At 43.5% G+C, this 16225-nt stretch overlaps 4 protein-coding genes across 4 annotated transcripts; 2 read left to right on the forward strand and 2 right to left on the reverse strand.

Annotated features, from left to right (window-relative positions):
• Nucleotides 1-480: 480 nt before the first annotated feature.
• On the reverse strand, nt 481-2965 carry MELLADRAFT_38685 (uncharacterized protein; the record flags this gene model as incomplete). Its single annotated transcript, XM_007414462.1, has 13 exons — nt 481-614; nt 690-786; nt 856-898; nt 995-1060; nt 1135-1220; nt 1297-1389; nt 1473-1545; nt 1617-1807; nt 1898-2157; nt 2233-2413; nt 2510-2700; nt 2781-2795; nt 2926-2965. Coding segments are annotated over 13 exons (1470 nt in total), but the record flags the coding sequence as incomplete, so codon positions are not given.
• A 1695-nt stretch (nt 2966-4660) lies between these two features.
• Nucleotides 4661-5636, reverse strand: MELLADRAFT_57195 (uncharacterized protein; the record flags this gene model as incomplete). The annotated part of the gene is given in 5 exon segments (XM_007414461.1): nt 4661-4685; nt 4700-4804; nt 4890-5069; nt 5160-5224; nt 5293-5636. Coding segments are annotated over 2 exon segments (347 nt in total), but the record flags the coding sequence as incomplete, so codon positions are not given.
• A 198-nt stretch (nt 5637-5834) lies between these two features.
• MELLADRAFT_72828 (uncharacterized protein) lies at nt 5835-7576 on the forward strand (the record flags this gene model as incomplete). Its single annotated transcript, XM_007414410.1, has 7 exons — nt 5835-5943; nt 6052-6138; nt 6210-6306; nt 6402-6488; nt 6570-6633; nt 6711-6993; nt 7136-7576. The coding sequence occupies 7 exons, from the start codon at nt 5920-5922 to the stop codon at nt 7214-7216; spliced, it is 723 nt and encodes a 240-aa protein (XP_007414472.1).
• A 1651-nt stretch (nt 7577-9227) lies between these two features.
• On the forward strand, nt 9228-10438 carry MELLADRAFT_91542 (uncharacterized protein; the record flags this gene model as incomplete). Its single annotated transcript, XM_007414411.1, has 9 exons — nt 9228-9416; nt 9490-9585; nt 9652-9678; nt 9737-9770; nt 9814-9916; nt 9982-10011; nt 10072-10189; nt 10250-10320; nt 10396-10438. 9 exons carry the CDS (start codon nt 9228-9230, stop codon nt 10436-10438), a joined length of 711 nt encoding a protein of 236 aa, XP_007414473.1.
• Between the last annotated feature and the right edge of the window lie 5787 nt (nt 10439-16225).

A 16225-nucleotide genomic window follows, 5' to 3' on the forward strand; every position in this document is an offset into this window, starting at 1 on the left:
TGACCATAATTTTTTGTGATGATGTCTTTTTTAGAAAGACAAGTTGACATCTGATACTCTGCCACAAGGTTGTGAATCTGATGGCATATGTAGTGTGGTTAAGTTGATTGAGTTCTGTAATCCCTACTTGAAGGTATTGAAGTTGAAGTAAAATTGTTTGTTTGGATGAGGCTTGCTTTGGGAATTATATGATGAGAGCTTGTTAAGCTCTTTATTCCTTTAGTATAATATAGTACATCAGGTGAGTTCATCATGAAAACTTTAAGCAACACAAACTAAGCACAACTTTCCTGAACAACTTGGGATTTATATGTGAGCATTTTCTATTCAAGTAGCTCTGCAGGCCATACACCCAAAAACGTAAGACGCTTGACAAAACATAGATATTCATAGATAATTGAATCAAAATACCCGTGTTTTAAACCACAACTTTCAATTTCTACTTAGGTCTAAAACTCATATATCAAAGAGATGAATACTTCATTCCACTTTTGCTCGGGATAGATTCTCTTTCTCTGCCCACTCTCTAGCATCTAAAACCCCGCGTTCAACATCAACATTCACCCAAATAATAATACTTGCAAGTAAACAGAGTGGGAAAAGGAATGCGAATCCTATTCGAAGACAAAAGAAGTTTAAGTGAGTTTATAAAGGTCTTGAGAAGAGAATGTTAGTAAAAGAAATTTCACCTGTATGAGTTGAATGAGTATGATCAATTATGGCTTGGACTACATTTGGACCTATGATTGAGGATGCTCGATTTGAAAATCCAAAGAGACTAAAGAACTGATCAACAAGAAAGAATCCATTGATTAGTTTAGGTTGAGCAGGAAAAGAAAGATTAGATTTACACACCATGTTCTCACATCCAGGTGGAGAAAGTTCAGCCATCAGGGTCCTATTTGATGAATAATAGAATGTCAAATTATTGAACAAAATCACTCTTATACTTTTGGTTAAGAAAGCAGAAGCATAAGATGAGCAATGACTGAACTGTGAGTAAGCGTAGTAAGGCGCTTGGAAGAATCCAAAGATGACATTATAGACCCAAAATTCCCAACTAAATGGAATATATTAATCTATCAGATTAAGATCACTATCATCAAATCTAGATCATAGAAGGATGATTCTGACCGATGATGAAAACCAATCTTGTTAGTCCAAATTCCAATCATTCCCCAAGCTGGAATCATCGCAGTGACCACATTTGTGATGACGAACTATTGAGATTTGAATTTGATCAAAAAGATGATATCAGATCCTTCCTTCAAAGTAGTGGACAAGTCGGGATCTTACCATTGTCTTCGTACGAAATTTCCAACGCTTTTGAATTAGGTAGAATCCACCAGTGGAGATAATTGAGGTGATAGCTTGAGTCATGTTGATATACTAAGGAATTTGAGTGTATACAAGCGGACAATCAGCAATGTTAGATAGACGAAATCTAAAACAAGCTGGGGCGTATAACAAACCGTAGAGGCCAAAAAGCTAAACTCGAATTGATTTCCTCCAATGATCGAGATCACAGTTCCTGTGGTGTTGAGACTAATTATAAACCGAGAAAACATTAACATCGAGTGAGGAGTCCGATCAAGAAATTCACTATCTTTACTTACCCATCAGCCAGTAAGAAGAATGCGATTAGATAGATGAATGTGATAGGCAATTTTTTGGCTTGTCGGATAGCTCTTAACAGATCGTGCCAACTGACAGTCCAATAACTTGAACGAGGTGGAAGTGCAGGACCTGGTCGTGGGTTTTGAAAAATAAACCACCAAATGCCCAAGACGACCCAGTAAGAATTCGTCTAGATTGTATGATTTCATAAGATCATGTCAGCCAACATCTTTATGAGAGATTTCCGATTCAAAGGTAGTGTAAGTTGGAAAAAACTGACCAAGACTATGGTATATGTGTCAACTAATTTCTTGCCATCAAGAGGGATTAGTACTGCGAGATTGATGATGATTATAAAGAGGTAGCCCAGGTTAGAGTGCAAGGTGGATATATTCGAGATTCGATTACGTTCCAAACTAAGTTCGATTTCGAGCTCATCAGCAGTGAGAGAACTGGATCGTTGTAAAGCTGCCTTTGCTCGTGGGGTATGACGAGCTAGTCTAGGGAAAGCAGCTGCATAAAAGACAAGGGTAGCACCATCTATGATGAGGTGTGTTTTGTCAGAGAACTCGAATCAAAACCTTCCAGACAGGATGATCGAGAAGGGAGACAAACAGGTAACAAAACCGATCATGTAAAGTGCCATTGCCCATCTCCACCTGGAAGGGTCTTCATTGAGCGCCAAGGTACAGTACTGACTAGCCCAACATATAAGGGTAAGTATCAAGAGAAGATATCGACCGAATGATCCATAATCAGCTGCTCCACCTAAAGTGGTAAACATAACAGTCATTATCTAGCAGTTTTTTCAGACAAAGTTCATTCAGAGCCAGTCAATATCTGGGCAAAGTTTGGAGAAATACATCACGAAAGAGAAGGAGATAAGACGAACAGCAAAGGCCAATCCATTTGCGATCAATACCACACTGTTGACATCCTTCAAGGATCCCCAAAATTCAATAACACATTGCCCAGATCCATCCGCTTGACAAATCGATCCTTTTCCTACTCTTGGATCGTGACCTGCTGATGTGACAAGTGATTGGAACAGCGTGAAGCTATATCCCATGGGACCTACTCCATCTACGTAGAAACACAGAAGAGGTTCAAAACAGTCCTTAGTTGTTCGATCACCGCACCTGACATGAATTTGTTGTGCTTACTATTCCCATTGTAATCTGATATAAAGATTAAAAGAAGCAGAAACATGAGCAAAATGTTTCATCAAATCCTCTTCGTCTTATCGACATCATCCTTTCGATAAATGTATCTGGGTGAGGAATACGCAAATGAGGAGAGAAAGCTTACACAGATAATAAGACCACAGTTCTCTTCTGGAGACCACGGGCTCTTCATCCTCTTCGTGATCTCCTACATCCTGCTTATTGTCGTCGTCCTTTTTTACGTCCGAAGAGTCCACTAACTGACCAGAAGAATCGATGTGCGTGCCATCAAATGCATTAGGGGTTTGAGCTATTTTGATGTACCAATCGCTTGGGAATCAGTTAGTAAGGTAGGTAGCGTCAAAATCATGGTGAGCAGACTTACGAGTGTCAAGATTTGCAGGGTGCATTTCTTAGGAATCAGCAAATGGTTCGCTTTGGAACCGGGTCTAGGTACGTTTAGGCGCCAGACGCTTATATCAGGCAATAGGAATTCAGATTAAAGTGGAGCCTGTAAAATGCGGCTTCACCGAACGAGTTTGTTTGTTTTCTGATCTCGCAGCAAGGGTGTCTTTACTTTGGTCCCGTGGATATCCAGGGGATGAACCAAGGTGGATGATGTCGAATGATCAAAGTTTTATAATTTATCAAAGGATAGATTAGCATCAGGCTGTACAACATACAATTTTTAAACGGAGTATCAATCTTTCGAGCTTAAAAAGGTTGTGATATAAGCACGTAGATTTGAAAATGTGCTGGTTGATGGACCAGATATTCCAAAGCAAGCATATCCCTTGCCGACTCGGTAAGTGGTTTTCAGGCTCAATATCAGCCTGAGCCAAATTGACAATGCCTCAGTCAGTTGAAAAAGATCAACTCAAGAGCTCGACAATCTGCTAGGGTTTTCAAGTAAACATCGAAGATATATACATATGACCATGCCGCATCACACCTGATAAGCACACTGGAACCTCGAGGAGTACATATGTCCCCTAAACTGCCTTGGGTGTTCCTTGCTTTGTTTGTTTTTCAGCTTTTCACATTATATGCGCGATACCACTCCGCTCTACCCGCTGCTAAAGTCTCGGCAGATGTACCCTTCGCGCCCGGCAACGACTGAACACTATGCAATTGTAGTAAGTAATCCAAGTTGAAGGTGGAGGAAGAATTGAGGCAGATGGTCCCACGGATGCTCGTCAATGCAGGTCAGCATCAAGTTGACCATCACAGTTGTGGCCTGATCGTTGGCCACATCAAGCCCGCCGTACTGTCATGTGATTGATGATGAACATCATTCGGCTTCAATGCTATAAAATCCGCCCGGTTCGATCTGAGGGGATGCATCCTTCAACGGTATTGTAGTGATGACTGTTTTGTCACAAGACCTGGCCGGTAGATAACAAAGAAAAAGAGAGGAACACAAAGACAGAAAGAGGAACGGTGACTGATGATGTTATGTCTGGGGAATTCTGTAGAATCATACGATCTAATGGGACCCTCACGTTCTAAGAAAACTCAGATTCGGTTTGTGAGATCGAGGTTGAGGTAATGTCTACTCTGCCAGTAAGCTTGAATAAAGGCCTCACAACGTAAATCGATAGGAGCGCGAAGAAATTGGGCGCAAAGGGCAGAAAGATGAACCCAGCATCTTGGCAATCCATTCTTGCAAGTTTGGAACACCTTGATCAAAGACAAGCCATGCTTGACCTCCCCATCTTGATTTATATTTGTTATAATTTCAATTTCTCGCAATCGGTAACAGATTGTATGCCAAAACGAAGCCTAGACGGTTGCGACCCTGCTCTTTGTTGAGGACTATTTATCACATCATGGATCACTTCCGTCTTGCCTTGGGTCAGAGAATCCAGTCATGGGAAGATCTCGAGGCATGCTACACGAATTGAGGATAATTGTTGGCACAAAATCGGAATCAGGTACAAATAATACATTGAGGTCAACGACCTCAATATGGGTCAGCGTTTCACAGAGGTTGTGAGGCTCGTTCTGCGTTTTCAATCAATTCACTGCGAAAGCAAAAACCAGACAAAACAAGCTCAGCAAGATCAAGAGGGTGTTTGAAGAAGACCAAGAGGATCGAATCCTGCCTACCCGCAGATAACATATTTGGCTTTGAAATGCATCTCCCAGTCACTGAGAGCAGTCAATTCTAGCTCAGTGAGATCACCCAGATCATCAATGGGTGCATCTATGGGAGTCAGGATTGACTCTTCAAACGTCTGCTTTGCTAACCCACGTGAGGCATCCCGGCCTGCAAAGTTACCATAAGGGCTTTGGTCATGGGAGACAGAATCGGTTGGACCGACTTTGGATTAGTGCAGAGCCGTAGGCGTTGAGTTGGGGTGAGTTTGTATTTCTTACCCGTCTGGACCATAAAAGTTACGACCAGAAGAAAGATCATAAACCAGTTTGTTGATGGCAAAAAGCTATTCGTTGGATTAGGATTGATCAGTACACTTTGATAGCTTTTCATCGAGTGAATTGAAGTCCTCACAATCTTTCCACCATTAGCTCCATCAAATGACCGAAGTTCGAGTGGGGTATAAGTTCTCCACACCACACTATCCGGAAGTTTAGCTGGCTTCCAATTATATTGAATCGGACTAGTTTCGATCTTCAAATCTTGTTTAATTTCAGTGACATCTTCAGGTGACCTTAGATCATCAAATTTGAAGGAAGGAAAGAGTGGTATGATTGCGTATCCTAGAATAACAAGTAAGACTACATTGATAGGATTAGTGAGAAAGGGAAGACAAGTTGTCCAAAGTTCGCTATCGAAAGTTAGTATTGACATCGATGTGGTTCATGAGCTGGAACAGGTTGGAAATAGGAGATGGTATCTGTTTGATGCTCTCGACTCAGCGGCCTTTCGTCTTCTGAGAAACATGTTCCTCGAAATAAGCATATGCAATGATCGAGGGCCATGCCTATGCTTAGGACGAGTTTGGATTAACGAAAGAGTCAATGTCATCAAGGATGTCACACTGAAAATCAACCTGTGTAAGATGGGAGTAGCTCTTGTGACTTCCTCCGACCATCGCATGAAAAACTTTCAAGAAAGTCATAGAAGCAATATCAGATCCCATCAGCAAAATAGTCAAGAATATCAATACCAATCAACATGTTTGTCCTTTCACACCTCAAGGTCAGTAACAATTCAACCTAGACTAATTATCAATACCCGGATTGTTATATAAGAAACTGAAGATCTTCTCCGTACGAACAAACAAATCAAATGAAGTGGATTGTTTAGGATACTATCAGAGTCTTGGCCCGAGACTTTGGACGTGATCGAGCAAAGGTGCTTGAGCAAGAAATTAACCGAAAATATGCGAACAAGGTACATTTATCACATCTGTACTTCATCCAAGTCGAATAATATACTAATTGCTCAATGAAATATCTCGATAGGTCTTACCAGACGTAGGATTATGCTTGTGCTTATTCAATATTGTTTCTGCTTCTGAAGGCAAAGTACTCTATGGCGATGGATGTCTTTATCATCTAGGTAAGATACGTAGCTATTTCAAAATACCTGCACCCCGTAATTTTTATGATAACACCATGATTGCCAACAGCTGACTTGCATATTGATTGATCTAGTCGAATTCACACTCGCTGTCTTTCGTCCGTTTATAGGCGAAAGTTTGGTGGGTATTGTCAAATCGAGTTCACCGGCCGGCATTAGAGGTTCGAAGCTTTTGCTCTCACTTACACAGATTCTGCATCATTGCAAACGCTCAAAAGTTCTTCTCTCGACCTTCCCAACAGTCTCATTGCACTTTTTCGATGACATTCATATCCCTTGTCGATCTCTGCCCTTCCCATCAGCTTAGTGAGTTTCATCATCTCAGTTTCCATCGACGTGGCAATAACTAACGTCAGGTTTTTGTTCCTACCACTTGATGACAGTGAGCCAACTTTGAATGAATTTTTCTGGGCATCCGATTATTCAGATCTTGAGGGTCAGCCTGAGATGCCTAGTGATCTTCTTGCTACGCCCCTCGAAGGAAGATTATATATTCAAGTCGGTCAGACTATCCGGTTTCGAATCGAGCAGGAGCATTTCTTCGATATTGGACCAAAGGAAGCTCCTAAGGCTCCTGACCCGGTCCCCGAGGGTGTTGAATTGAGTGCCTTAGAGCAGCAGATTATTCAAGCCCGACAGGAAGGCATCCCTGCCTATAGTCTGAGTGTAAGTCTATTCTACGTAGTGATTAGACACTTTCTATCTGATCTCCTTTCCATCAACGAGACATTATGATATTTTGTTATTTACTCAGAACTTTGACTTTTTACCCGGTTGCTTTCGATTTTGTACCTTTGGGTGTCAATAGGCCACATGTAGTGGTCAAGGATTGGGTATAGTGGCATGGTGGGGCGAGGCAGAAGATGATCAAGATGCTATGGTCGAATGACCCCTTTTAATTTGCTAATGTCTTCTAAATTCGGGCAATCGTAACCTCAAAAATGGCCACCTGGCGATCGTACTCGACATACGTTACTACAGTCCCTGAACGATAGGTCTCATAAGTGATTTTTCATCGACTGCATCGGGGGAGCATTGTGCAAGCTTTAAGGCAAGCTTTTATCAACAGGCTCGAATACATGATCAAATATCAGCTTTTATGAACAGACTTGAGTTCATTACATGATCGAATATCGCAACTTGAATGGACTTATTTGTCAAATTCAAAAAATCATCGTCCGAGTTGTTGGGCTAGAGTCTAGAGACTTTGGTTGTACTCACATCATGAATCACTTGTGATAGTGACGGTATCATTGATTCGGCTCTTGCGGATGAAAAAATTTAAGCCATTTGTTTCCCCTTACCAAACCCAGACCTCATATTTCCTAATCTTGCAAAAAAGAGCATGCCGTTATTACACAATGAGAAAGCCTCAATGTCAAATAAGAGTCTGTTATTAAATCTTTTTTCTTCGTCCATAATGAATCTTCCAGAGACCACTCTCTAGACATTTCATCAAAATCCAATCTCCAATGTGGGACACGCACTTGCGCTTGTGGTGAAATTCTATTCTGAGGAAGAATAAAAAAGTAAAAGCAAAATCAAAACAAACCCATCTCCTGTTCCGCTTCATTTTTCTCTTGCAGGAGCTTCCTCGAAATATGTATCCAGACAAGTCTTCTCCCCACTTCACCTTTTCTTATACCTTGTTTCACGCGCTGCTGAATCGAGTGACAGAGCATTCCTCCTGTCTGTCAAGTCGCAAGTGGCAGATAGTTTTTGGTTTGCATCGACCAGCATCGTCTCTCACCTTCGATCTATTTATAACTGCGGGTATCCCACCTTTCTGGCCTTTTCTGGCCTGACGGACACGCACATACATAGTGCACATACATGTTTTAAAGATAGCCAAAATCAAACTTCGAAGACCTTTTCGTGAGCAGGCTTGTTTTTTCACTTGTTATTCTTCACCACGATGGGCTTCACAGGGCTTGACGGCAGTTTTTTGTAACCGGGGAGATCCACGGTCCGAACGTGATCTTGTACATACTCAAATGCAAGGCAATCTGGACAGTGGACATGGACCTACATGGACATTGAAAATGTTCTTTTTTGCATACAATCCTTTGAGCTTTACGCCCACTAGAAATGCGGGGTGTCGCCGCCCGATGAACAACAGACTGTAGTCTGAAGTCTTGCAGGCTTCAATATACTCCAAAATTAAAATGCTGCGCGAATCGCGAATGATGAGCACCGCATTCGCCGCAGTCTAGACTCTATCCTATTTTATCTCAAGGTGTGCTCCGGCCGATATCCGGCGAGTTCAAGCCATTCCGACAACCGAGCCGCCGGATAATCCGGCCACCGGATGATGCCAAAGGCCTTTCCGGTATCCGGATCCGTCGGATAATCCGACGGATATCCGGCTAAAAAACCGGGTCCGGGTCCCTGACAACACGCGTAAGCTGCGGTATCCGGCGTGTTCAGGCCATTCCGATAACCGAACCGCCGGATTATCCGGCCACCGGATGGTTTCAAAACCCTTTCCGACATCCGGATCCGACGGATGCTCCGACGGATATCCGTCGGTTCTTCGGCTCCGGAGCACACCTTGAATTTTATCCACTTGTTCCATTCACACGGATGTCCCTTCTCCCTCGTCGAGCAATTTGAAATTTCTGAGAGGATGTGGGGCTTTTGAGCCGGACCCGACCGAAGTCTCACACTTTTGACGCCGAGCACTTGTGTGCTCGAGGAACGTGAGACACATGTGAAGCTTTTGGGGCTGGAGCCTGGGGTGCCCACCAGACTTGTATGTACCATTTTTATCGTCGATGAGAGTGCCAATAGAGGATAAAACAGGCTAAAACAGGTCATTCACGTTTCCCCTCGTCCGCTTTGTCTCTCAAAATTATCCATATACCACTCTTCAACAAGTATTCTTACTACAGTCACTTATCATGCAATCCTTAAGCCTCCTCTCAGTCATTTTATTGCTACCCGCCTTTTTGGTGGCATCCTCAGGCGAACGTCACACTCAATGTTATAACTATTTCCTCAACAAAGATCAATGTGTTTACGGCTCTCAATGTGACCCATGTCCCGCAGGTCAACCTATTCCTAAAAAGACATGTGAGAGCGGCGGACAGGTTAATTAGTTTTCTGCATCACTAGCAAGTCCCAGTGCTTGAGCTGACATCACTCAACATTCATATTTGTCAGTTCCAACACCCTACGGCCGTCAGCCCAACAGATCAGATGTCCTACTCGATACCCGCCAAACACGCGCGCGTCCGCCGATATGATACCACGACTCCAGTCAGTTCCTTTCCTCTTTAACGTCTTGCAATACTCCGTCAACTAACGGATCATGTGATGCTGCAGTCGTCTTTCGTCGCCGGAGGTAATGGAGTAAGTTCTCTGATTTCCTTGCCACAGGTCGGGCAGTCTCTGACGCTAGTGCCTCCAGAATTGCGGTTTTTACAACACTACTAGTGACTTAGGTCAGTCCACATCTCGCGCATCTCACGTATCACGTCTTTTGAGGTGAAGCTCATGCCGGTTATGTAAAACCCAATTTAGGCGTGTGCATTTGGTCCGGCAGTGACACGACTGGAAACAGCACAACCGATAACGGATGGTTGAACCAGTACGTCACTTCTCCTTGTAGAAAATAATATTCCTGATCATCGACTAACTTGAAGTAATAAACAGAGCCACCTCTGACAACTGCAACAAACAAATGTAAGTTGAGGCTCGCGTTGACCTCCGACAGACCAGATGCTGACAGCTCCTTTCCCTCAGCTATATCCAACGCCAAGGCCAACCCGACACCGTTAAGTTTGTTCCCGTCATCGACTCCTGCAACTTCAACACCGTGGATCCTGCGCTCGGCTGCTTCCAGGTCTTCGTGACCAGAGCTGTGAGTCTCAGTCTTACCTCAGACTTTAATTCCTACACCCTGCTAATATTCCTTTGATAGTTGTACGACTCATTCAACCCCACCCAAGAGGAGTTGAACTCAGGAGCGTTGAACAACATCACTTGGGACTTGTAAGTCTCCCTTCCCTGCCTGTGACATAGATACGAGCTTTCACGTTTGGCTGATTTTACCCCATCGTTTCATAGCAACATCGGATCAGCTGAAGACCGTCAGCCCGGTCCCATCTAATTTTTGCCTCTCTCGCTTGATTTTACCGCTCTCCAATGATGGAAATATGTTATTTTTGTGCCACGATTGTCTGCTTGCCTCCTGTCAATCCGTTTCTTGGAATTGTCACTCTTGTCTTTAGAAAGTTGCCTTCTTGTTGGGTTTTCCCACGTGCGGCAACCCAAGCAGTTGCTTATGCTCACTCCATGATCAGGCTGCTCGCAATGTAATGTGATGCCCTCTTATTTTGGTGAATGTCGCAATTGAAGATGCTAGTGTTATCAAATGAATCATCCTCTTCAATACAACAGACTTGCCACCGAAACTCGGTCAAGATATTCAAGCCGTGTGGCGGATATCAATTGTCAAGGGCACGGATGTTGCAATTCTTTGTTCACTTGCTTGGTGTTGCCAGCGGCGTCTACTGAGGAATAATATGCCTAACTCGTATGAAGGGACTATTTCCAGATGTCATCTCCCTGATCTTCATAATGTCCATCTGTTTGAGGGTGGTATGCTGTTGGTGAGTCTATTTTGCAATGTATGTCCATCATGATCTTTGAAAGGAATACACTGCCAATGTCTAAAGTGACTGTTTTTGGTCTTCTGTGTGAATCCCATATGTTTTCTATCATACTAGAGGCTAGATCATCAGAACTCATTGTTTTCTTGTATCCTATAAATTGAGCCATCTTAGTTAGTCTACTACTACTGTTGGGATGCAATCAAACCTGTGAAACAGGCAAGTCAGTGATTATGTTGTAACAGATATAAGTCCATGGTCCATAGAGTATTGCAAGTGGTTGAAGGGTTCCAAATGTCTGCTGTTTGAGCCTTTACCCTTCAGCAGGACATCCATCCATCCATATGCTTATTTACATACACCTTCATTGACACATAGTGGTAGGATCTTTTTGGTAGTGCTGACACTCTACTTCTACCTGGATGTCCAGCTATGTGGCTATAATGTGTGGACCGTAATATTTCTAGCTTGAGCTTGTCATCATCTGGGCTTACTCTTTCCATGACAATATAAAAAATTATCTCAAGGGCTATATCCATCTAATAATCTTGACAAACCCATGTCTTCACAGAGGTGAATCAATTTTTTGATCTTCCGGTCTTGAACTGACTACTTTCTTGCCTCATTGATTATTTCCGCATCATTCCATACTGCATCTTGTTCAATCAGCTTGTTCTTAAATCCTTCAACTCTTGGGTTTTCTTCATAGTTACTGCTGACCAAAGATTCTAGTAATTCAAGTCCATCAATAAACATGTCACTTGGGAGATTTGCTGGCTTGTGGCAACGCTGCCACAATTACTTTACCAGTATTGGTATTGTAACGGTATCATAGTTTTTTTTAGTATCGTATTGTCAGTATCAGTATTGCAGCCACAATACGTTACTGCCGATCCTCCTGGCAGTATCGTGTATGGCGGTACTTTACTGAGTATTGTATTGTACCCCAAGTACAATACCGCAATAGGCCCAGGGAAGTATTGAGTATACAATCTCTGGTGTTTTTGTGTCTGGGAGTGCAATACTACAATACAGTATCAGTATCTGATTGATATTGTGACAAGATACGCTAATAGGTAATGGGCGGCACAGTATTGCCATTGCAATACTTTACTGAGTATTGTATTGTGGGTACAGGCACGTTACTGAGGCTTGGATTCCTGAGTATTGTAGACCCGTTACTTTACTGAGTATTGTTGATACAATACCAGTATCGTATTTGTGGCAGCGTTGCTTGTGGAGCTGGCTGAATGTTAATTTTTCACTTTTTTTTGGTGCCAAATTTGGTCTTTGAGAGAGTGAATCCGGTTTGGTTGATTGTTGACCAGGTTGGAACCTGATCTTGAAGTCAAAACTTCCCATTACTTCTGCCCATCTTTCTTTGTTGAAATTATTGATTGCAAGTTCTTATAGTCAGTGTAAACTATCATATCAAGTCTATGTGGGTTCTCCTCTGTATACTGCCTCCATTCTTTGATGGAGGTGATGTTACGACTCTACCTGTGAAAGGTTCAACACGCATGTCACACATAGTAGACTATTTGTATATACGTCACTAGCTCATACTGTCCTATTTCCTTCATGCGACAATCTTATAATAGAGACCAGATGACCTATTGATTCCTCTCTTCTGTTGACAAGATCCACACCTAGGGCCTTAACATATTGTCGCATCTTCTCAAAAACGTGAACTGAGGAAAGATAGACCAATCCGAAAGAATCAAAATTAGAATCGATTGACTTTAGAAGATTTAGATTAGACTTCAACTACAAGATTAGAATTTGACAGAAATTTTAAGAACTTGTGAGAATTGAACTCACACTTGATCAACAACAGAACATCAGATTTAACGTTTCAGATCGACTATTCAGAGTTTAGCCACCACGTCGCCTTCATACAGAACCCCCGCAGACGGCGACGACGATTCAGACCCTGAAACATTCACAAACTTCGTCGACGCCGATACCGCTCTCACTGATACAAATCTTGCACTAGCATCTGACTCTACTGCGATGGAAGACATACAGCGTCAATTGAATGAGCTCCACACCTCATTGCAAGAAGAACGTCGACTCCGATTAGAGGCTGAAGCTAGGTCTCATAACGCCGAAGCTCGCTTATCCGCTATCGAGTCTAGTCGTGCAACTCAACAAACCTCTCAGACTGTACCTCCAGTAACCCCACAGGCTCCACATGTATCATCGGCCGCTAACCCTAAGGGACCGAAGGTCTCCGTCCCTGATAAATTCAATGGGGTGAGGGGCGCTCCAGCCAAGGTTTTTGCAAGCCAAATTCAGCTATACATGTTAGCGCATCCCTACCTATTTCAGGACGATCGTAGCAAAGTGGTCTTCTCGCTTTCTTATTTGACTGGAGCCGCGAGTAGCTGGGCTCAGCCATTGACTCTCGAGTTGTTTGACAATGCTACTGCTCACAACGTGACTTTTGATCGTTTCATTACTAATTTTCGGGCAATGTATTTCAACACTGAAAAAAAGTTCAAGGCTGAAAGGGCCCTTCGAACTCTCACCCAGAAGTCGTCTGTGGCCGCCTACACCCATGAATTCAATATTCATGCATCAGCGACAGGATGGGACGTTCCTACACTCATTAGTCACTACGAACAGGGTCTGAAAAAAGAAATTAGAGTTGCTATGGTGATGGTACAAGATGAGTTCACTAGCATAGAGCAAATTGCAAATTTAGCGATCAAGATAGACAGCAAGATACATGGGGTCTCTGATCCATCTCTCGTCACATTTCATACACCGGACCCCAACGCTATGGACATCTCCTCCGGGTTTGTTCGACTGTCTGATGAAGAAAAGAACCGACGTATGAGAGCTGGATTATGTTTTAGATGCAATGAACATGGTCATAGGGCAAATGAATGTCCTGGTAGAAAGTCTGATAGAGGAAGAGTTGGTGGAGGCTATAAGGCTAGAGTCGCGGAATTAGAGTTGAAGGTTGCAGCGTTTGGAAACAAGGAGGATAGCAAGAATGATGGGGTTAACTCTTCTAGTCGAGCAGAATCGTCGAAAAATGGCGGTGCTCAGGCCTGAGCGATGTGCCTAACCTGAGCCATGATGGGGTAATAGCTGAAATTGAACTGGGCGCTAGTAGAATCATTACATGCAATGCAAATGATCCACGTGTTTTTCTCAAGTGTTCATTATCAACGTCCCAAAAACCCCGCGCCACATCAACCACATCTTTTTCTACACTTTTTCTTGTCGACTCTGGTGCCACGCACGATGTGCTAAGTGAGACCTTTGCGCATCGAACGGGCCTTATTGACCGAGCAGTGCGCGCAACACGGATTGTCACCGGTTTCGACGGCTCACGTAGCCATGCATCTTATGAGACAGATTTATTTATTCACCACGACTCCTCCCCTACCCACTTCATTATTACTCGTATCAAGGATTCGTATGACGGAATACTTGGTATCCCTTGGATAAGAAGAAACCACCACCTTATCGACTGGATAAGTGGCAAAGTTCACTTAGATCACACCACCATTGCAACTGCAAATGCAGTTTCGTCAAATCCGCAACCACCCTCACCAGCCCAAGGATTGGAGCCCGCGAGGGATGTTAGGAACACTGACGAGGGGGCCGCTATCGTAATTGATACGCATCAGCCCCCGCAATGTGAGTACGATACGCCTACGTCTCAAATTTCTTTTGAAACAGTTGGCAAGCTTTGTCTTTCCCCAAAATTACAGACTCCACCGACTCAATCACTCGAAGTACCGACACCTACAATCGACTGCTCCAAGAACGTTGATCTTCATCCAAATCTAGAAGTTTCCAAGGTCGACATATCCCTCATAACACCTGCGGCTGAAATTACAGCCTCGTCTGATCCGTCACCACCCTCGCCAGGTCATGAAATTGAGCCCATGAGGGAAGCTAGGCAAAACGACGAGGGGATGTGTATCGTTGATGATACTTTAACATCCCCGCAGGGTGAGTCCGCCACGTTTATTGTCCCGTCCTTTTGTGAGAGCGCTAGCAAGCAAGTATCCATTCCAAAATCACAGATTAAACAACAAGACAATAATGTTACCACCGAGACCCACTCATAGCGTGTTCAGCCAACCGGATTATCCTACGCGGCTGTAGTGACAGCTTCGTCCATTCCGAACAGATCCCTTGTCAAGCCAAGAGTGGAGCCACAGGGGCACATTAGGAAATGTGACGAGGGGGCCGCTATCATACTTGATACGCATCAGCCCCCGCAATGTGAGTTTGAGAGAGTCCCATCTTCCATTTCACTAGAAGCAGCTGGCCAGTTTTTACGTCCCCAAAACAGACATCTCGATATCTCTGCGACGAAAGCTTCCTGGTCGACTTCAGCACGTATTGCTGCGGACGAAAAGTCAAAAGTACCCGTCAAGACGGTTGAACAGATGGTACCCTCTTGCTATCACCGACATCTTCACTTATTCCAGAAATCTAGAGCCCAATGTCTTCCGCCCCGACGAAAGTACGACTTTTGTGTGGACCTCATACCTGGAGCGCAACCACAAGCCAGTAGAATCATACCTCTATCACCTGCAGAAGAAGCGGTTCTAGACGAGATGGTGAACACAGGACTGGCTAATGGGACTATCAGGCGAACAACGTCCCCGTGGGCCGCACCGGTGCTCTTTACCGGCAAGAAGGACGGCAACTTACGACCGTGTTTTGACTACCGGAGGTTGAATGCTTTGACTGTAAAAAATAGGTACCCTCTCCCTCTAACCATGGATTTAGTGGACAGCTTACTTGACGCCAAAGAATTCACCAAACTTGACATGCGAAATGCTTACGGCAATCTGCGAGTGGATGAAGAATCTGAAGACATCCTAGCGTTTATTTGCAAGCAGGGCCAGTTCGCGCCCTTGACTATGCCATTCGGTCCTACTGGTGCTCCTGGGTACTTTCAATTCTTTATACAGGACATCATGGTAGGACGAATCGGCAAAGACACAGCTGCCTACTTAGACGACACTATGATTTATACTAAAAAAGGAGTACACCACGAAAAAGCAGTAGACGGAATCCTTGAGATTTTCGACAAACATCAGCTTTGGCTTAAACCAGAAAAATGCAAATTCTCTAGGTCTGAGGTTGAGTATCTTGGACTTATTATATCTAAAAATAAAGTCCGTATGGATCCGGCTAAAGTCAAGGCAGTAAGAGATTGGCCTGCTCCGAAGAACACGAATGAACTTCAACAATTTATTGGGTTCGCAAATTTCTACCGCCGCTTTATAGACCAATCTGAAAACGACAAG

Source organism: Melampsora larici-populina (assembly GCF_000204055.1).
Source record: "Melampsora larici-populina 98AG31 unplaced genomic scaffold MELLAscaffold_43, whole genome shotgun sequence".
In the NCBI taxonomy this organism is placed as follows: domain Eukaryota; kingdom Fungi; phylum Basidiomycota; class Pucciniomycetes; order Pucciniales; family Melampsoraceae; genus Melampsora; species Melampsora laricis-populina.